General features: G+C 34.9%; 2 protein-coding genes across 2 annotated transcripts in view; one reads left to right on the top strand and one right to left on the bottom strand.

The window, feature by feature from the left end:
• LOC132543150 (CD109 antigen-like) overlaps window positions 1-12,753 on the top strand; it is a 39,108-nt gene extending 26,355 nt beyond the window's left edge. The window contains exons 19-35 of the mRNA XM_060206616.1: window positions 810-927; window positions 1,477-1,590; window positions 3,250-3,351; window positions 3,780-3,908; window positions 4,912-5,050; window positions 5,176-5,352; window positions 6,386-6,624; window positions 6,938-7,012; window positions 7,266-7,443; window positions 7,881-8,098; window positions 8,385-8,534; window positions 9,602-9,664; window positions 10,166-10,275; window positions 10,568-10,715; window positions 11,250-11,352; window positions 11,791-11,873; window positions 12,666-12,753. Of these exons, the coding sequence (XP_060062599.1) occupies window positions 810-927; window positions 1,477-1,590; window positions 3,250-3,351; window positions 3,780-3,908; window positions 4,912-5,050; window positions 5,176-5,352; window positions 6,386-6,624; window positions 6,938-7,012; window positions 7,266-7,443; window positions 7,881-8,098; window positions 8,385-8,534; window positions 9,602-9,664; window positions 10,166-10,275; window positions 10,568-10,715; window positions 11,250-11,352; window positions 11,791-11,873; window positions 12,666-12,677 (2,158 nt within the window). The 3' untranslated portion in view covers window positions 12,678-12,753. The remainder of the gene's footprint in view (window positions 1-809; window positions 928-1,476; window positions 1,591-3,249; window positions 3,352-3,779; window positions 3,909-4,911; window positions 5,051-5,175; window positions 5,353-6,385; window positions 6,625-6,937; window positions 7,013-7,265; window positions 7,444-7,880; window positions 8,099-8,384; window positions 8,535-9,601; window positions 9,665-10,165; window positions 10,276-10,567; window positions 10,716-11,249; window positions 11,353-11,790; window positions 11,874-12,665) is intronic.
• A 1,561-nt stretch (window positions 12,754-14,314) lies between these two features.
• LOC132543180 (neuroglobin-like) lies at window positions 14,315-14,872 on the bottom strand. Its single transcript, XM_060206648.1, has one exon. It carries the CDS (start codon window positions 14,870-14,872, stop codon window positions 14,315-14,317), a length of 558 nt encoding a protein of 185 aa, XP_060062631.1.
• Between the last annotated feature and the right edge of the window lie 7,849 nt (window positions 14,873-22,721).

Below are 22,721 nucleotides of genomic sequence, written 5' to 3'. Positions count from 1 at the left end.
CATACATTTTTTTCAAAATAAAATTATGACAGGGACAAAAGGTGATGACACATATAGAACTGATCTGTCATCGAATAGAACAAAATAACTACCTATCGACTTAGTCACCGAAACATAAAAATTTCGCGATGGTTTTTGTATTGTCATACATCACCGTTAAAAATGTTTTGGAATCGAGGAAATATTTGATGATCGAACATTAACTTAATCGCGAAACGTTATAAACATGAACCGTAACAGGAACTTAAACACTGTGGAGTCGCGAAACGTATGAAAGTCATGGACTGGAATTTAAAAACCTATAGTCGTGAAACGTTTAAAGTCCTGGTTCAAGTCATGCACTATCATTGACACCAAACGGATTCAATTCACAAACCATAATTAACAGCAAGTTGTATTCAGATAATGCATGGTAAGAATGATAGTTTGCTGTTCTAGTTGGAAGGGAGGATTTTGTTTCTCACAGCTTTTTTCCAGCAGCACGTTTACTTTTTCTCCCTTATATTTAATTGCTTTCCTTCTGATTTCCTTCTTGCCTACCCTATGCATACCCTGCACTGCAACCTTCTTATCAATATTATTGTATAAACATAGTTTTTTCATATCAAATATAAGAATGATCTATTTAGGCTCTTGTCTTAAAAATGAATTTAACCTGATCTTTTTATATGGAATTCCAAAGCATTAACAAAGCGAATTCATTGATAATTTTTCTTAACCGCATAAAGTATTCAGTCAAACAAGTCTTCAAGTAATGATACCAATGTTTGGGTAATACATTGTATTTCTCCATTTTTGTGTATCTATAGACCTGACGGCCATGTCACTATCGCTGCCACAATTCCGGATACGATAACGTCATGGGTTGCTAGTGCTTTTGCTGTCAACACCAAGAGTGGCTTAGGAATCGCACCAACAAGTGCAAAGGCAAGTTCATTTCGAAACGTGCAAATTGAGTACTGGCGTATTGCTTTATATATGTATGTATATATATATATATGATGGTTCTCCCACATTATGTTCATTGTCGCAAACACCTACTTATGAGAGGAGACCCCGTTCCAAAGTAACCCAGACCGTTTATTAAGTACAAAAACAGCTAATTAAATCATTTCCAAGAAATATATTCAGTCACTGTAATTCTTATTGGAAGCTGTGATGAGAAAAAATATTTCTTGTGGTTATATTTCGGCATTCTAATAGTCGAACAAATTTTTAGGGATTAATATTTAGTTATATTCGTCTTGACATCATATTTAGCAGCCATGTGTATTGTCTTTACGTGAAATGGAAATATTGTAACACTGATATACAAAACTAGCACAGATGAAAAAATAATGGTAAATAAAAACAATGTTTTTGAAGTGTGGCTAGTTTTTAGTAAGCTTTGTGATACTGTGGTATTCTATAACGATATTATTATATCCTTTTCCGTATGATATTTTCCGTGATTAATGTGTATGGAATCATTTGCAGGTTGAAGCCTTCAGACCTTTCTTTGTGAGCCTTACATTACCTTACTCTGTTGTGAGAGGAGAGCAACTTGTGCTGCAGGCTAATGTCTTTAACTACATGACCATGGATATGGATGTTAGTATATCAGAGATGCCCTAGTATATCCCGAATTCCTAAACAAATTGTAAAATTTTCGCTGACAATAACATTACACAGTTTATAGACTCTGTGAGCGTTATAGCCATCACCCCTATCAGGTGTTGGTCAGTTTGTTGACGGGTTTTTCGTCTCCGTGACTTCTCCCGTCTCCTGGTATCGTCTCACTGACGAACGTTAGTGTTCTGTCAACTGTTGGTTGGTTGACAGGTTTTCCGTCTCCGTGACTCCTCCCGTCTCCGGGTATCGTCTCACCGACGAATGGAGACGAATGTGTTTAGAAATTGGTTCATGAAGTAATAGATGTAAGACAAGGAGAAAAAACAAAAAACAAAAATCGCAAATATGTTATAAAATGTCGTGTTTTAAATGACAACTTGGAATTATTTAATGCAGATATTATTACGCTTCTTTTCTGTTTGGAAGAAAAATCGTATCATCTTAAAGGTTTGATTTATCTCCCTTTGTTCATACTTTCTAAGTTTCTTGTGCACTAGTTACTTTGCGATAAGGACATAACTAACCAGATGCTAAATTATTTTCAATTATTAAATGGAAGATATCTGTGCATAGATGATCATACATATTTCAACTGATTTCAGACTAAGTTTGGAAACCGGAAGTTTGAAATTTTATTTCATTTTCAGTAGACCTACCACCAAGAACTTCCGAGATCGAGTTTCTGACAGGATTTATCAAACGGACGTTTGAAATACTTTTCATTTTTGGTAGACACTTATATATAGGATAACAATAAATTAATTGAAAGCTTGTGAAAAATTTGATACGAAACAACATTGGCTAGTATAGAGTTAGCTTTTCTGATAAATTCTGGTGGTTAACTTTAACCCTGTTCGTAAGCATGGACGAGAACACGATCACGAGTGTGCTAGACATATTGGTTGTTTTGTCAATGCTTAGAGCTAGTCCCAATCACGAAGCATATCATGAAGGACATGTTTAAATGCCTAGACAGCTAATAGGCCTATATGATATTTTTATATCGTTTCAAGAAATGAAACCTATTGTGCAGTCGTTGTTGATTTTATCTAGAAAATGAAGGAGTGATTGGTTTTTATTTTGACTTAGAAATGAACATGTTTATTTCTTTTTTATAATTTGATTTTGGATTTTGATGCAATAATTAATACATACAGATATAATTGGAAAGAGTCATAAACACCTCCGCTCCTAGGTGATATGGTTCGAATGAGGTCTTGAGCTTGTATTTTTCTTTTTCTTGTTTTCACCTCCATCATCATTACTGTTTCCGGTGAGGCTATAGTGACCTTTGATTCTAGCCAGACACTCCATCACTTAACTGAAGAGAAATCCCCACTAGCTCAGGCTAGAAAGGTGGCAATGATTACCCTCTACTTCTACAACTTCTAGTATCAGGGTGACTCATCAGTTTTAAACATACACTTTGTATTTGAGACCTATTAATGTGCAGTATTTAAACAAGATATGAGCTGATGAAAGGTTATAGGTCACTTTTGTTTGAGATGACTGAAATGAAGAAAAAAATGTTAAGTATGTGATTGATCGGTTACTAGCGAGTTATGATAACTGATCAGCCATATTGAAATCTCAACTCATTTTCATTTAATTTCAATGATACACGATCTTTTATTAAAGGTTGTTGTCACATTAGAAAAGAGCAATGACTTGGTGAATGTTGTATTCGATCAACAAGGCACAGAAACATATATCTCCCAGACAACAACAAAGACTGTACACGTAAGTAGTATACCTTACCTGTAACTTAACTGCCAAATATAACTAAACCCATCCAAATAGTTACCCCTTGTCTGCTCGTCCTACATTTACACCTAACAACTCATTCAATGCAAAAGTCTCCCACTTATATACTGTGTAATACACGTGCATAAATATAAATGGATTGACGAGAATTCAAATTTGGACTCTTGCCATAGATATGGACATGATCGAAAAATAAATTTTCAAGACTTTCTTATAATGATTATTTGAAATATCTTGTAGTCGGATATTAGTATTAGAATAATACAGCCTTCACTTACGACTTTTCGTGTAGTTTCCCTTGCAAGACTTATCGAATTATCATAAATGAAGAAGATGTTCCGTATAAATCGCTACAAATATATCATGATTTGGGAGAAAATTTGCACAAGTTTGATTTCTCTCAGGTGACAGCCGGTGGATCAAAGTCTGTATTTTTCCCTGTGGTCCCTTCTGGTCTTGGAACAGCAAGTATAAATGTCAAGGCACAGTCTACTCTGGCGGCCGACGCTGTTAGGCGACAGCTTCTTATTGAGGTAAGTGTCTGATGATCTAAAAATATCTACTCTGGCGGCCGACGCTGTTAGGCGACAGCTTCTTACTGAGGTACGTAGTCTGATGATCTAAAAATATCTACTCTGGCGGCCGACGCTGTTAGGCGACAGCTTCTTATTGAGGTAAGTGTCTGATGATCTAAAAATATCTACTCTGGCGGCCGACGCTGTTAGGCGACAGCTTCTTATTGAGGTAAGTGTCTGATGATCTAAAAATATCTACTCTGGCGGCCGACGCTGTTAGGCGACAGCTTCTGGCGGCCGACGCTGTTAGGCGACAGCTTGATTCTTGATCTAAAAATATCTACTCTGGCGGCCGACGCTGTTAGGCGACAGCTTCTTACTGAGGTAAGTAGTCTGATGATTTAAACTGGATTTATCGAGACAGTTCTCAGTAAAGGTTTAGGTTGGAAGAAAAGAAGGAACGTTTGTAAAGGAAAATTGATCGAATATGATAATTTATGTATTGAAAAGGGAATTTGGTTACATCCAATCAACTGGTACCATGTAAGTCAGGAATGTATGGTGACTTCATCATACCAATCATAAGGAACATTAGAACTGTTACAACATTCACGAGAGTCTGTGTATACCACAGCTTCAGAAAGTCAACATTAACGTGAGATTTTAGAACACGTATTTAGCCTGAGGAAATTAAAGATATCAAAATTCATTCGTTTGTTGAAATGCCTATTTCACATTACGAATGATAGAGTTTAAACCTGATTATTTCATAAAAGCATCATTTTCAAGGGCACCGTCCAGGACATAGAACATGTGGCACGTCTTGGTATTGTCCTGAACGAGTCAGGTTACTGTTATATACGTCTGAGTAAACACAGTAAAGATTTGTGTAGAATGACAAGAAATCTTCCAAAAATGAGGTTAATCTGTCAAGTGATTTTGTTTATGAATCTAGAAACTGTGTTTTTTGTAATGGATGTTGTGTACAACCCTATCTTTAGATGAGTATCTCTTTGATTAGCCTGAAGGTGTTCCAAAAGAGTACAACATACCGATGCTGGTTGACCTGAAACACAACACCCACTTTGCTGAGACAGTTGACGTCACACTACCAGCTGGAGTCGTAGCTGGTTCGCAGAGAGTACGAGTGTCTGCAATTGGTAAGATTGTTTTTCTAATTTTATCAGGAATATATAGCTTCAGTATGTAAAACTATACTCATATTATTAATAAATATATATTCTAATATGTACTTTTAAGGTGAATAATCAATATTTTTATTTAGGCGATTTAATGGGACCAACGGTTAATGGGCTGGACAAACTTTTGCGCATGCCCACCGGATGTGGAGAACAGACTATGTTGGGTTTCGCACCTGATGTATTTGTAACAAACTACCTCACTGATACGCACCAACTGACATCAAGCATTGAGGAGAAAGCGATCACTTTTATGGAGAAAGGTAGTGTTGTTTCTGTTCTAATTGCGCCATTGACATTAGGCATATCTATAATTCATACTGGCATTGTCGCGCTCTCAGATTAAAGGGAAAAAAGGAATTAGCGTTTCATTTAATGACGATATAATCAACCATTGATGTTTTAATAAAAATAATCCCACTTCTTGTGTGCAAATGTTATTGTTTCTCGGAATGTAGTTCGTCTATAGTATTTATAATTATATTGTTTTTTATATTTGGTGGAAATTGTTTTTTTTCTGCACTTTTATCTGCAAACATATGGATAACGAATAATTATTATTCTCCACATATTGCTTATTAGGTTAAATATGTTCAGGATGTACTCCGCTGATGTTTTGACCGGAAGTAAGACATAATTCAATTTAAAAAGAATTCCAACATAATATGTCTAATACACTTTGTTATCTAAAGTTTCTTTATCCAAATAGAACGTATTGAAAAGGTTAATATTAAATGATAGTCAACTAAAAGATTCAGGTAATTTTGGATCTTTTAGTTGCTATGCCTTTTTAAAGTTCGTTAAAACTAATGAAATTTAGCATTTGTTGCGTTGTTTTTTCCCTTAAAATCCAAACATCATACCCTTATCTTATAATAAAAGACAAACATTCATTTTTAAACGTGTTGCCGCGCAAATTACAGGGAATATCTGTTATTCAGAAAACAATAACATTAAGTAAAAATGACTTTCTGTTATACATGTTCTGGTGCCAATACTGGATAAAAGAAGTGCAGCAAATTTGTTTTTTTGCTTTTTTTTAAAATTAATTTTGTTTTTGTTTTTTGTTTTTGTTTGTTTCTTTTAGTCTACTTTCTAAGATCAAGCCTTTCAAATCATTGCCATCAGAAAAACGTTTAATAGTAGATTTTTTTTCTTCTTCTCAGAGTAGAACATCTTTAAAAGGATTCCGTATGTAATAAAAAAGTTTAAAATAGTTTTATGGGATTTGAACCCGTATTTAGGTTACACATTTTTTAACTTAGCCTGTATAAGATCCTACATACATGTTTGTAGGATACCAACGTGAACTGACTTTTCAACACAAGGATGGGTCGTTCAGCGCTTTTGGAGACAGTGACGCCTCTGGAAGCATGTGGCTAACTGCGTTTGTCATAAAGTCCTTCCACCAGGCGAAACGTCACATCTTCATCGACGATGACGTCTTAACCAGGCCCATCGACTGGATCATAAATCGTCAGACCGCCAATGGCTCTTTCCCAGAACCTGGTCGCATCATTCATAAGAATATGCAGGTATGTTTCTTTTTGTACCCAAAACCCATATGAAAAATCTATTTTCCATTCCAATCACAAATCCGTGCAGTATTATGGATTGTAAGGATACAAAATGTGTTTAACTGCGAAACGAAAAATCGGCATTTTTCTTAAACAGGAAACATTCACCATGCTGAAAATTTTAACATGGGAAGTAGTGAGTTTCGTTTCTTTGATATGTTTAATCGTATTTGATAATGGCACCGAGAAATAGAAACAGTATAATTATGTAGTTGAATCTTACATGCCAATTTATTTTCATGAAATACCCCCTATCTGCTTTTATATTTAGGGTGGATCAGCCTCAGGCGCGTCCCTGACAGCATTCGTCCTCATTGCCTTACTGGAAAATAGTGACTTGCCAGGTGTAAGTACTACCCAAAACTGAAATTTGATAAAATGTTCATGTTTTTTTTTTATCTAAATAAATATCAACTTAAAGTAATAATTGATTAAGGTCATAGATGTTGTCCAGATTCTTCCGAAGTACTCAGTAGTAATGTAACTTGTCCGTTGTGACACTACCTCTCAGAAATTTTTTTCGAAGATATATTTTTTGGAGTACTTTCATAAAAAGATCTACCATTATATATGCATCTTATTTTTTAAATCTAATACAGAGTGTGCACATGAGAATACAGTCGGCAGCCAGTAAAGCCCAGACATATCTAGAGGCAGAAATAGCCCACATGACAGATCCTTATGGCCTATCAATTTGCAGCTATGCTTTAACATTGGCGAAAAGTTCAGCATCTGCAACAGTTTTCCAAAAACTCATGACCTCTGCAATCACGAAAGGTTTGTTATGATTTCACTTTTCCTTCTATCAATAGTTGAGGGAATGATGTATGGATCTCTGCGAGATAACTACTTCTTTTCAAGACTATCGTGGAAACTAAAACTTGAAAAAAAAAAAAATGTGATCCGAAAATTATGTTGTCTACTTTTGACGACTCTGTTAGGTCAATGGTCACTAGAATGATATTGCCGAAAAGAATTAAGTACAATTACACAACGACCATTTCTTGTTCCATATGCAGTGCTCATTATCGCTGTAAAAAGAAATAGTTAATTGAATACATGTTATAGCTTATGGTGTTCCTATCGGGTAATTCTATTCCTTTCATATATCTGGGTATTTTTTATCGGGATCTCCAACGACATATTTAAAAAAAATCTTTCTCTTAAACTTCATTTTAGAACACATTCATTGCAAAATATTGATATTTTCACAGACGGTATGAGCCATTGGCATGAACCAGAATCAGCCGCAGCTCCTCATACTGGCAACTACTGGTCACCGCCCCATCAACAGTCCAAGCCCGTGGATATTGAGATGACGTCATATGGTCTGCTGGTTTTTGCTCAAAACAGTCAGTTTACAGAAGGACTTCAATTCATGAAATGGATTTCAAAGCAGAGAAACCCAAATGGTGGATTTTCGTCCACTCAGGTCAGTATTTAACTGTGGGGAGATGTAAAGATAAATCAAAATTGATCTACTGAGACACGTGAAGTAATTTTGGTTTTTAAAATGTTGTCAGATAATTTGTTCGTGATAACAATAGTGATAAAATCATTACATTCCTTATGTCCTAAATCTTTGAATTTTCTGTGTTATGCTCTTATCTAAAATGGACATACTGTTTAGTTGTTCATGAGACCAATGATTGTCCTGTAATTATCTAGTGTTACGCTTCCTTATTCGGTAACCAATGACATCTTCCTATATTTTTCAGGACACTGTGATAGCACTACAATCCCTCTCTGAATTCGCTCGTATTGGCTTTTCTGAACACTTCAACATGCACATCGGAATCACAGCCGGACAAGTTACACACACGTTCAATGTAACAAGACAGAACGCACTGGTTCTTCAATCCTTAGAAGTGAGTGGCTCCAGGTGTTTAGATGTATTCATCAATGTTGTTCACTTCGAACAGAGATAATAATATAAGTGTTGTTTTCTTTCTATACATATGATACCACGACGATAAACGAAGGTTATATCTATTGAACTTTAACTCGTTTTCATAACACTATGTATGCATTAAACATGATATATGCAATGTGTTTCCATTCATATGGGGTATGTGGAATTAGTATAAGGGTTACACCGGAATCGGCTTGTCTATCTGTACAAAACAAAATTGTATGGAAAACTCCTAAGCTTGTGAACAAATAACAAGGACACCAGACAGGAATGTTAGGGACAATGCGCAAATGTGCATGTAGGTAATCTTTAATATATAGTTTGCTTGCTATGTCAAGTCAATATACAAAGGTTTATGTGTAATAGCCAAAAATCCTCCGTCCCCAGGTCAGTTTATATGAAACTTGGTCAAAAGGTGTAATATATACGAGCATACAATTTGACATCTCATGTGTTTCCAGAACTTTAGTATGGAAACATATATTGTCCGATTATTCTGATTATGTAAGGGCTTTGAAGAATTGTTATTACAATGTTATTTTTTTCGATGTCCTTTGGTTGAGAGAGTAACCAAATAAGACATATGATTCTCCTACACTTGGGAACCAAATGCAATGAAATTAAGCAGAGATATTAAAGACCATATGTAGATGTGCATGCAAGTGTGTTGGATTTTCTTTTCGAAAATTTGGTTACCTTGGTAACTGGGTTACACTGTATCGCAATAAATATATATTTGTTTAATAAATTTTATAATACATGGCGAGGACAAGGGGTATGGCAAGGGATGGTACCTGTCTAAGGAAGTTTAAGGTCATAACTTAATGATGACGTCATAAGAACAGGACTAGCTAGAGTTAGAACATCAAGCATGCACTACATTCATATATAGATAAAAGCGACATCTGATTTATTCTGTTATTTCAGTATTGTTTAATCCTCGTTTATGTTAACAAGGGTATATATACGTTAAGTTTGTTTGTGCATGTGAAACACTTTAAGGGGGAAAAAAAATCTTTTCAGCTTCCATCAATACCAAGCCAAGTGACTGTAACCGGATCCGGAAGTGGAATGGGCTTAGTCGAGGTTAGTCGATTTTGTTTCTCTAGAGGAAATATAATCAAAGTACTTCACTTACTGAAACTTTAAACATATATATTTGTAACGTTAAATGTGAGATATATTCCATTACATGTAAAATAGTCAAACACTTTTATAAAGGATGAATACCAACGGCCAAATTTGAAATCTGTACGTAAATCTCAAACTGGATATTTTCATTAGTACCTAGTCTGTCAATTTTGTTAAGTTTTTACTGTAACAGTGACAGTATGCATGCATGACACGGTTTTGAAAGAAGGCAGCATTGTTTATAGCATACAACTGCCACCAGGTGTCACTGAGAATCCGTTGGAATATTTCCACCAATCAGAAAGCTAGGATCGTTAGTAATGGCTAGTTTCAAAAGCTGTGACAATAGGCTGAAATCTCAACTGCATTACGTTTAGCATACAAAATCAAATTAGCGTCGTTTATGTCAGTGTCGTGTTGACGTTAGCAATGCTACATGTAGGAAGTTTGTTTCAGGTGTCTGTTTTCTTCAACGTTGAGCAAGAGGTCGAAGCCCCATCGTTTGAGGTTGATGTAACTATCATCGAAGAATCACTCAACTCTCTAAAGGTCCGCTCCTGCACAAAGTAAGAACTGATCCTTACCAATCTAGTCCTTAGAAATATAACAGGTAATTAAATTTGTTTTAAATACAAAACAAAATTTCAAAATTGCACTAGATATAGATATGTCTGGATACATCTGATCATTGGTCACATGCATGCACTGCATCTTAAGTCTGTTTACTGTCTGTTTAATTTGACTATTGCCTGTACTAATATGACTTGCCTGACAAGGCCGACTTGTTCCGAATGGCCAGTTGGTACAGGTGAAATAATTACGCTACACTGTCTCGAATTCGATTGAATGGGGTTACAGATGGCTTAAGTCTGGAGCCAGTGGAATGGCCGTACAGGAACTTGGTGTTCCAACCGGTTTTGCCCCTGATGTGGAGAGCATCGAAAAACTCCCTACTCTAAAAAAGACCGAGACGGAAAATCGCAAAGTCATTCTGTATTTCGACGAGGTATGAAACATTTGGATTTTTTTCTAAACATGTATGGTACATATTGTTTAAATATACTTTCGTTGCATGATTCACCATAATCGCTATTATCTTGTAAAACGCAAGAATTCCGTTAAATGCAAATACTGAGTTATCATAGCAATGAAATACCTGGTCTATTGAGAAAACACTTGTATTGAAATAACGGATCAATATAGTTAAGAAAAACTTTATGCTCATTTTAAAGGCGTCTAGGTGAACCTGGTTAACAGACCATTTCGTCAAACTTTTACAATTTATTTTATGATGAAAGTGTTAAACATTCTAAATAACCAAATTCAACGATAAAATTTCCACTCCGGATTAGTAATAATAATGACACAACACAATGGCATAAATGTACAAGTGATATATGGGGCGTTTTCGACTCCAAAGTCGATAGACAGTCAGAATAATTTGCATTCAGTCCATGTAGGATTAGATATAGATGTAATAATACATTTTCGATGTTTACTGGTCGCTATTCTGATATGAAATAATATTTCTCTCTTGTAGATTACAACTTCTCCCCTGTGTGTGACTATGGACGCCATCAGGACGGACCAGGTCGCCAAGTCCAAGCCTGCTCCAATCAGAGTATATGACTACTATGAGCCAAGTAAGATATAACACCTGTAGAGGGTCATTTGTACAAACTTTAACAAAGAAAACCTACCTATACTGTAAAATTACATAGGTTTCAATGTCATCAACTTTCAACTGACCGCCCTGGTGTGATGTTTAAACATGCTGTAAGATATCGGGTTTTAGATTGATTTAATCAATATTATTATTACAATAAACATATTACATGTTCAGATGGTATACCGACAGTGTTGTATGTAATGTTTTTCTAACAATATGGTTACTGACTGGCCTTCTGCAACACGACTGATGTGCTGATTTGGTATTCAGTGTACCAAGTGGCATTCTGTAATTGTACTTGCATAAATCAATTCTTAAATCATCAAGAATTTGCTGTTATAAACGAAAAAAGAGGTATTTTTATTGAAAAACGATATAAATGAAAATGTGATTTAAATTATTTACAAAACAGGTAACCAGGTGACTAAGTTCTATGAATCAACAGTCCTGAAGAACTCTGGTGTATGTGATGTTTGTAAGGAATGTGGATGTCCAGTAAGTATATCCTAGTAACCATGTATCCGTGAAATAAAACTATTTCCCTGTCTCATAATTCAATTTTCTGATGTGAAATTAATTTCAAAACTACAATAAGCAATTAAGCTCAGCGTATGGATAAAAATGTGTTTACACAGGTTACAGCTCTCAATAAATGTATGTTCATGCTTTTGTGTATTTTTTTCGTGAATTATAATAAATGTACAACATCCAGTGGTAAGTCAGCATTGCCGACACTTACTTACATTGTAAGCGATATAATCTTTAGAAAAAAGACCACATTATGAAAATCGGCACAGTGCTATGATTAAGTTTATTGTAATTTTATTAGATTGACTACACAAGGTTATATAACATACACTCAATCCATGTTATTTACTTAGTATATGATTAGTATACATCAACAATAAACATATGTCATCAATAAGCACTTTAAGGCTGCAGTGTAGTTTAATCCCACTGTAATGTTGTGCTTTCTTGATTTCAAAATTGTATAACCGCTGAAAATGTGATGATTAGATATTGGACATGATAGTTTGAAAAATAAAATATAGACGATATCTCGAGTTTCCAGACACGTAGATCACACAACTAGCTTGATGAGGCTATACTACTTTCCGTTCGATTTTTTTTCGTTACTTCAGTATTATTCATTTGTCCATAAGATAATTACCCCAATTTTATCAATGGTTAAGCAATATGTGATTTTTTTGATATAGGAAACTGTTATTTTTTATTAACAGTATATGTGCGAATTTGCTGTACTATATTTTTATGGCTATTTTGCAGGGAAATCGTTAGATTGGAAGACCAGCTGAATCTGAACAGAAATTTTATATGATAAGTAGATATCGCTTTTATATTGTTTCTCCTGTAAATAAACTTACTTTTTGTTGAAATATTTTTTGTCTATTCATTGCACATCATTGGTATTTTTTGAAATCACGAACAATCGAGAACCACAAAATCATAAAAACTATTTGATCAGAAACAAACATGAAACACCTAGGAGAGAGAAACGCTTTGCAAATATATTGCTGGAGGAACACAAGACGATGTAGCAATATTGTTAATTAACGAGGGCGAGCTAACCACTCGCAATACGAAGAGTAAAGCATATTCTGTGATATATAAGAATGAAAAATGACTTAATGTTGTTCTGACGTCTGACAAAATCCTACGTAAACATTTTAATATAGATGAAATAATGTGAAATGTAAATATAATTCAGGTAACATGTTAGCAGTGTTGTGCCCTTGTACGTAACCAGAACAAGTAATAAAAGACGGATCTCGGAGGCCACAATCGTGTCTTATTTGGTCATGTTCCCTTTACCCCTTACTTTCCTCTTGAATCGAAAAAAAAATCCATTAATATTTCTTAAAAACGTTAATTACCTGTTAAAATCAAAGATGGCCGTCAGCCAGTCAATTTGCTCAAAACCTTTATATGAAGTTAAGAATTATTCTTCAAGTTCTTACATTAGAACCCTTAGCATCCCTGATAAGGCCCCAAGTGGACGAAATAGCTATACAGGTTACTTTCTAAGTTCTTTCTACTCTAATTTCATTTTAGGTCAACTGATCCAAAGGGTCAAAATGATCTGTTGCTATGATGCATGAAGAGATCGTGATATTGTCCTGATCAAATTTTATTAGAATAATAACAATGGAATCAATATTCCTATAGCTGGGATTGTGACGTCATGATAACACAGAAATTATCCATCTAACAAATAAATAACAATAACAAACTACTTGTAAAGCGGTAAGAATCCAACAATCCACCGGTTTGATGTTTCGATCAGTTTCATTAAGTACCACATACCACACACACCTTACGGAACCTCCGCATGAGAATTTGAGAAGGACTCAGCTCTTTTCACGAAATAGTGGTAACAAACATTATTTAGGAATGAACGGAGTGACGGACGAAAGTTGATTTAAACAACCCATCATCTGATAATTCACAAGGAGCAAGACATTTTTCATTCCGATTCAAATGCTACCATAAACTTGCATTGAGTATTCCATAACGTTGTATTTGTGTTGTAAGTTCATCAGCTATCAGTTTCTGTCTAATCAAATCGTGATATAGCTGTAATTACAGCATACATATATATATATACTGAAATACTGAATCAAGTGCGATATATAACAATATAAGATTACTTTAACATGTCAAAAAAGAAAATTTAAATTGTCATATTAACTATAAATTATTCAGAATAATATGTCTTAGCTGGTCCAGTTTATGTCGTGTAAATTCAGTAGAGAGTGACCGACGAAAAAGGATATGTAGTGGCCTAGATTTTGAACAAATAAAGTATCCTTAATATACACAAATTGTCTCTTAAAGTGCTTTGTCAATTAAACGATAAGATTCGAGTTTGAAACTGTTCGAATTCATGTGAAATATGGCGAAGTTAACGGTTTACTTCAGATTTCCATGTAATGTTCTGCCATACCTCTATTATCTAAGGCTTCAGCGTGCCCTTCTTTGAGTTTTCTCATAATGAATGCAAATATTGTTGCCCAGGCAATACTCGTCTCGTCTGTAAACTTGTCCTGTAGTTCCTCGTGCCACGTATACATCATTGCCTCGGTAAAAACGTCAAAGTACTCGTTCTTGAATCCAGTAAAGTTGATATGTTGCCGTCCGAGGCCGAGAAGAAGTGGCGTTAAAACCTCTTCTATATGGTCAATGTTGTCCACAGCCGCTCCTACAGCTTGCATGAATCTGGAGGCATGTCCCTTGAAATTTTGATCTCGTAGCAGGTCGTCCCCTTCCTTGTCCCTGCAAGGGAACAACTGTTTGACATTCGGATGAAGTTGAAATATTCGAAGAAAGACCTTTATTCCATGGCCTGTTATATTGTTACACATCTTTTTCCAAGTGTTTTTGATAATAGTCCGCTGTTTATCAGTGACAAATTTTGTTCCTGTATCTGAGCTACCAGGTTTGATTGCTACTCGTACGGAATGTGAACATCCCATGTTGGTTCTGGTCTCTTCAACCTGCAGTGATAATACAACTCACTCGGCAGTATATACTGTGTATTTTGACTTGAGATATTGTAAAAATACACACAGTTTGCTTGTATGTTATGAACATTTGTTAACGTATATGGTTTACCATCTAAGCAATATATTGATCACATTAAGACCAATCATTCAATAATTCTAAAACGTTTCTATTCATCAGAACTTGTCCCTTTTATCACCAGAAATGTGTCGCCAAACAAAATTCATTTGTTAAATGTCTTCATTGTTTAAAATCTTCAACCAATAAAACAATAAACTACCTACCTGTTAACCGTTCAGGACATAGGTCCGCACACAGAATGACACAAAACTCCTATAGTGATACACGCCACATCCGATCAATTACACAGCAGTGGTCTCTGGCATCTAATATCGAAGTCTTCTTTTATAAGGCTAATTACCTGAGCAACATGAACAAACTTAATGAAAGAATATTGATAAATCTGACTCACACGATCAAACTTTTAGTGTTATTATAAATGTGTGATCTAAGAGAACATTCTCTCACACTGTTATTATAAATGTGTGATTTAAGAGAACATTCTCTCACGCCGTTATTATAAATGTGTGATTTAAGAGAACATTCTCTCACGCCGTTATTATAAATGTGTGATTTAAGAGAACATTCTCTCACGCCGTTATTATAAATGTGTGATTTAAGAGAACATTCTCTCACGCTGTTATTATAAATGTGTGATCTAAGAGAGCATTCTCTCACACTGTTATTATAAATGTGTGATCTAAGAGAACATTCTCTCACGCCGTTATTATAAATGTGTGATCATTCTCTCACACTGTTATTATAAATGTGTGATCTAAGAGAACATTCTCTCACGCCGTTATTATAAATGTGTGATTTAAGAGAACATTCTCTCACACTGTTATTATAAATGTGTGATCTAAGAGAACATTCTCTCACACTGTTATTATAAATGTGTGATCTAAGAGAACATTCTCTAACGCTGTTATTATAAATGTGTGATATTAGAGAGCATTCTCTCACACTGTTATTGTAAATGTGTGATCTAAGAATACATTCTCTCACGCTGTTATTGTAAATGTGTGATCTAAGAGAACATTCTCTCACGCTGTTATTATAAATGTGTGATCCAAGAGAACATTCTCTCACGCTGTAAATGTTTACGTTAGTTTGACAAACAAAGCTAGAGGGATATATAGCTGTGATTACATATCCAACATTAAATACTATATTGACTACTCTGTGTAGCTTTAGGACTTATCAGTTCATGGCGAAATGAAATCGTCAACAAATAGATAAATGTACATATAATAAATGGACAAACCGTTATTCCAATATAAAGTTACAGATATGACGCCAATCTTTCTTTGTTGTCCTGTAAAACCATTTGGATGATTTCTGTCCGCCTATTAACTGTTTCTATAAAGTTGTTCTATTCCACTCACAGCAATTCCGTACCATTCACCGTGACTTTAAATTTGGGACTCTTTTCCTGACACTTTCCTTCGATCATTAAAACCATTTTGAAATACCTCGAACACATCAAAATATCTAGGCGAAATGATTTGAAGACGATTCTATTCAATGACTTGTCCTGGAGTGAAAGGTTCTACTCTGACTCACCTGCTGCTGTTGAAGAGCCCGTGTTTACTTCATTGTCCATTTGAATGGATCTTTGTTGCTTATTAGAGAATAATGGAACCCGTTGCAACACGTAGGTTAATTTTGATGTCTGGAAAGATTATTGAAATGCTCAATTGGTCTCCTTCGATGCTAACAATCTAGCGCGAGCGTGATGCCAGTGTTCAAGTGTCTATCGAAGCGGAATAGAATTGGCAAACACCAAGTGAAACATTGTTTCGTGTTAATTTTAAATCGCCTTTAAACTACTGTTGATCTGATGACTATTTCTTACAAAAGACCGATATTGACACGATATAAACCCCAACAGAATGTCAACGTAATCTGTCGTTTGGTGATGTTACCAAACAGCTGCATTGGGTCACATATAAGAATAGCTTACGTTCCACACATGACAAGTTCCACAAATGTCGGATTTTTTGTTTAATCGATATGCAGATGGTTGTTGGGAAATCCCTGGGCTTGTGAACATTATCCTAGAATTTTATGTTTAAAGACAGTGTCGACAGGGTTAATAATTCTCAAGTAAGTCTTGCCATATCAATTCTCTGAAAATTTCTATAAAAGTTTGATATATCGACTTTATATTGAAGTACTTTGCGTATTCTAAAATGTTTTAATCATCTCCTGTATCAGAAGATAAAAAAAATCTTAGATGACACTATGTTAAACATCAGGTGTTATAAATCCGAAATTATTGATCCAGAATACCACCGATTACTGTTTGTGTCGCAGCGTCTGTAGGAAACCATTAGCGAGTTATTACACATATTAGGAAAGTCACGGGATTAACATCGGAATGACATCTAAGTCATTAGTGTATGTCCGTTTGTTACGAAAACCACATGGAAACATTTTACAACAAATCTGGGATTACTTCCTATCAAGTCCAATTAATATCCTTTCAAGACACACTAGTCTAAAACGGAATTTTCGTCATCCCCACGACGTTTATCGACCGCGTGTTTTTATGTTTTGATTCGCGTTGACTTTGGTGGATCCATTAATCCAGATTAGTCATTAACGAGGTAGGGGTAAAACTGTACCTAACGAACATATCAACGTTCTAGAATAAGAGAGGCCAAATTGGCCTGCATCGCTCACCAGTTTGTTAATTGACATTGTGCGGTGTAATATTAAAAGGTGACTGAACAAGTTTCAACAACCTGTCAAGAATTGAAACAGTTTACCTCCTGATGTTGAAAGTTTAATGGTTGTGCAGTTGAAGCCATCATATCAGCATGTTGTTGGTGAAATTTCAAAATCTAAGTTTTTAGGTCCAGGTCATTCATTTGAACAAACTTGGTAGCACTTCATCCTAGCATGCAACAGGTCCAATATCAGTACTCTGGGCCTTTTGATTATTGATAACAAGTTTTTACAAGACCTTTAACACATTTGACCCCTGTGACCTTGAAAGTGGGTAAATAACATTCATTTGAACAAACTTGGTAGCACTTCATCCAGCATGCAACAGGTCCAATATCAGTACTCTGGGCCTTTCAGTTAATGGAAAGAAGTCGTTAGAAGATTTTCATACGTTTTACCGATTTGACCTTGAAAGTGGGTCAAGGTCATGTCATTCATTTGAACAAACTTGGTAGCCCTTTATCCCAACAAGCTACAGGCCTAATATCAGTACCCTGGGCCTTTTTGATTATTTGGTCCTTTCAAGATTTTAACACATTTGGCCCCTTGAAAGTTATTTCAATGAAAGGTAATTCATTTAAACAAAGTTGGTAGCCCTCCATTCCAGCATATTACAGGCCTGATATCAGTATCCTGGGTTGTTCAGTTATTGAGAAGCAGTTAACTGAAGTGGTAAGTTGATGCTAGACTGATAACAAATGCCTCACCACAGTATAATCTCACTTGGCTAGGTAAGCTAATTACTAATTAAATATTTGCATATGTTTTCTTAACATCATCAATTGTGACTGTCTTACTTCATGGTTTACACCTTTGGATGATTTAGATGAAATTGGGACAGAATCCTAGCATTCCTTGTCAAGAAGGAATTTAAACAATTTGCAGTATTTCTCCAATTGGGACCAACCACTTCCATCGAAGGAGCACTTTTATGCAAAATTGGTTCCCTCTGTCCCCAAGATTCTTCAGACCAAATTTGAACAGAATCCTTTTATTTCTAGGGAAGAAGAAGAATTTGCTCTCTTTCCCCTATTGAGCACCACCTGTCTCCAGCCCCAGGGTGCCAAGAGCCATTGTTTATACAAAATTAATTTCCCTTCACTTGGAGATGATTAAATCCTATTTGGACAGAATTCTAGCTTAGAAAATACATGTCAACATTATCAAAATTGAATAAGACCAGGTGTTGCAGAAGATGCTTCATCTATGACACCTGCCATGTAAACCTTCTCCAAGTTAAGTAATGTCACATCCTTACATGAGAACACAGTATACAACAACAGAACCAACAGGCAAACGGAAGAAGAAGGATTTTAAAGAATTTGCTCTATTCTCTATTCCCACCCAAGGGTGCCAAGACCAACCGTTTATACAAAAATGATTTTCCTTTCCCCTCAAATTCTTCATACGAAATTTTGACAGAACCTTGAAATTTCTAGGGAAGAATGATGTTATAAAATAAAATAAGGTTGTTGCTGACAAAATTTCGTCAAAACCTGCTCTGTCGTTTGAGTTTACAGACAGACAACAAATGCCAAGCCATGGCATAAATTCAATTGTCCTCAAGACCTAGCATTTATACATGATTCGTTTTTTGGGTCAATATCTACTCATTTGTTCAAGTTGACAGACAGATGACAAATACTATGCCATGACATAAGCTCACTGGTCCATCGGACCTTGTGAGCTATAAATCTTTCAAAATTTATCTGATATATTCATTACTCTATAAATATGTTTTCCTTCTTTAACTGATCGCTATATTTCTGTACAGATTCATTTTAACCATTTTAACTATTTGAAAAATTATTTTATTAACAATAAAGCAGTATACATAGCCAATATATATATGTGTGTGATAAATGGTACCATCTGTGAATCAAAATAGTATTTTATAAATATTAAATATATTTTAAATATTGATTTACAATTTGTTTATAAACTATTATAAACATGCATATCTTGGTCATAATATAGTTTTGTATGATATACAAACAAGGCAGGTGACAAGGCTTTAACAAGAATAGTAAATACATTATAAAATGTATTATATCACAATGTTTGGGACTTTTTCTTTTTTCACTCTTGTGCTGAATGAAATTAAATGTTAAATAATACACACAGCCAATATCTTTTCTTTTCAAAATTCACATCTGTTTGATAAGAATTTGAAACAACCTGATGAAATGTATTGAAAAAAAAAAAAAAAAAGATAGACATATCCTATCAAATATCTTTTCAACAACCTAGCACTAAAATATATCATGTGAACAGACTCAGCACATTAGTTACCAAAATGGTACAACAAATCACAACATGATGACTGCTGTAGTGTTTCTTCACAAGGAGTTAACTGGGTATTTAACAAACACAGCCTATTTCAGTGTTGTACCTTTATCTTGAGAGGTCACATGTACTTTAAAATTTGATTCTAATGGTAGTTAACACAATGTATAAAGACTACAACAACAAATAAGTATTCTAAATGCGTAATTTTAACTCTGAGTGACTAAATTAAAAAAAATCCTGCATTACACAGGTATTTGCTGACAAGTAAAACTTGATTTGATAAGACAACAGTTCACAACTTATTTGTTTCATAACATTGATCTATGCATTCCCAGCAGAAACACCTCTAGTGTGTAGGAAGATGTACCTCTTATGTCATAAAGTTGAAGGACAAATTCAGCTGTAATATATAGTTTTATACAGGGAAGTTTCAGCATTGACTGACATTATTTAGAAAACAACTTTGCTGAAATCACTTAACACTTCCCCTTTTATGGCCCTTCCGCCCCCTCCCCCCCCCCCCCCCCAACCCTTCCACCCCCAAATCCCTAAAGGTCAAATCAACTTTCTGAATTTAAGAAATGATTACCCACCCACAATGATGTTGTTACAGTGGCCTAGAAGTTAAACTGGGTGACTGGTCACAACTATGGTATACTTATGACACCCGAGTGTTACTGACCAATATCTGCAGTGTGGAAGGCAGATTTAGGATCCCGTTCTCATAATACTCTATTGACATTGAACTATTCAACTTATCCCAAAAAACATATAGTTCTATCCAAACTCAAACACAAAAAATGCAACTTTTTAAACAAATCAAAATTAGTGGGAAAAAACCACATTGTAGAATTGTGTCGGCTATATTTTATGATACTCATACAAATATCTCTGGATACAGGTTGGTTATTACTGTTTTGAGAATTGTATTTTAATATAACATGGACACAATATTACAGATATCAATTTTTTTTTCATATTTTGGGCTCAACAGTTTCTGAATGAAATAAAATTGTTTTGTAACAGAGATATTAACACACTATAACACATGTACTCAGATTCATAAAGTGTGTACCTGTGTCAAAAACCGTAATGTTAACAAAATAATTGAATGGATCAAGGTCTAATTGCTAAAAAAAAAAAAAAAAAAAAAAAAAAAAAACACCAATTCATCAGTAAAAATATACAAGAGGCCTTGCAGCCTTGACAGTCACCTGATATAAGTAATATTGAATAGAAAGTTTACAGGGTATACAGTAAGTAGCTTGCAAGTGTCAGAAAAATTAAATTATGATATTAATGATAGTAAAACTGAAGTAATATGATTTCAGCCCCTGTGGACACTCAGGGTCAATACTACATGTCACCAATGTGTCATCCTATAAAGTAATTCTATACATGTTTGAATTATTTCCAATAGAAAATACACAAATATAGGTTAAAAATAGGATTTTCCTATCATATAACTGTATTACATTAATGGTTAATAGGTTGAAGTATTACAAAAGTTAGTCTTTTTCCTAAAGATTTCTAATTTCGAGGCACTGTTGATAAGTGTATTCCCAGTGTGAAATGCTACAACACAGTAACGTACACTGAAAATGTATGTTAAATGTATCCATCAGTCGTGTCATTTACACATTTACTGTCATCAAATTTCACACAATTAAAGATTTAGATCAAAGTAGTGATTAACAGGTCATTCTTGTATGAATAATTTCAGATCAGACAAGGTTGTTCACATAACTATATGTGGTCTTGTCATGTTGTTACTTCCTTTTCAAAAAAAAAAAAAAAAAAAAAACAAAAAGGGAAACTCGAATTTCACTGTCTTAATCAACATGTGAAGAATAATCTATGTACAAAGGTTTAATTTCAAATAATTTTCATTGTATGTAAATATTGGAGAAACATATGGAGGCATATCTTCTTAGGTATATATAAATTATCACTGAAATAACACTGATATCACGCATCAAATGACCTTGTTTTCCATTCAAAATATACATATTCACCAGGCTTAGCCAATGTGGGCACGACTAGCTGTCATGGTTGTCTGTGTGTCACAATAGACAGAATACCACAGATTATATACATTATCACATCATTTTAGACTGAAATATGGATTTATGAAAAATCAAGACAAACAGCCTTTAAAGTGAATTGTAGGTTGTTTTCATTTATCATTTGAAGTGATTGGTGCAGGGTTGATTGTTACACCTGAACTCTTGCAAAAGAAGTGGAGACAAACTGAATCGGCCAAAAATTTGATTTCCCTTCATCCAGGGATAACTTTGACCGAAATGGTACTGAATCCAGCCATTCCTACAAAACAAGGATATTATTTCTCCTTTTGGGCCCCGCTCAAAATGATTCCTCCTCACTTCACTTCATTGTTTAAAATCTGCTCAGTCATTCATGAAAAGTTGCGATATACAGAAAAAGTTGACAGATGTCGGATGCCTCATTATCCCTATAGCTCACTTGGCTCTTCGGGCTGAGCTTATAACCGGGTCAAGAAATAAAACAGATATTAAGTAATTGGGCTATGAAAAACAGTAGATGTAAAACAACTGGGCCATGAAACACTGCAGATGTAAAGTAACCTGGCCATGAAATACTGCAGATGTAAAGTAACCTGGCCATGAAATACTGCAGATGTAAAACAACTGGGCCATGAAATACAGCTGAGGTAAAACAACTGGGCCATGAAATACAGCTGAGGTAAAACAACTGGGCCAT

The sequence above is a fragment of the Ylistrum balloti genome, unplaced genomic scaffold (genome assembly GCF_031769215.1).
Source record: "Ylistrum balloti isolate Yb309-2 unplaced genomic scaffold, AGI_CSIRO_Ybal_v1 Utg369742, whole genome shotgun sequence".
NCBI lineage: Eukaryota > Metazoa > Mollusca > Bivalvia > Pectinida > Pectinidae > Ylistrum > Ylistrum balloti.
This window is presented reverse-complemented; position numbering and strand designations above follow the sequence as displayed.

Bases quoted from the DNA above. Each gene is read 5' to 3' on its own strand.
- LOC132543180 (XM_060206648.1), bottom strand. From the start codon at position 14,872: ATGGGATGTTCACATTCCGTACGAGTAGCAATCAAACCTGGTAGCTCA.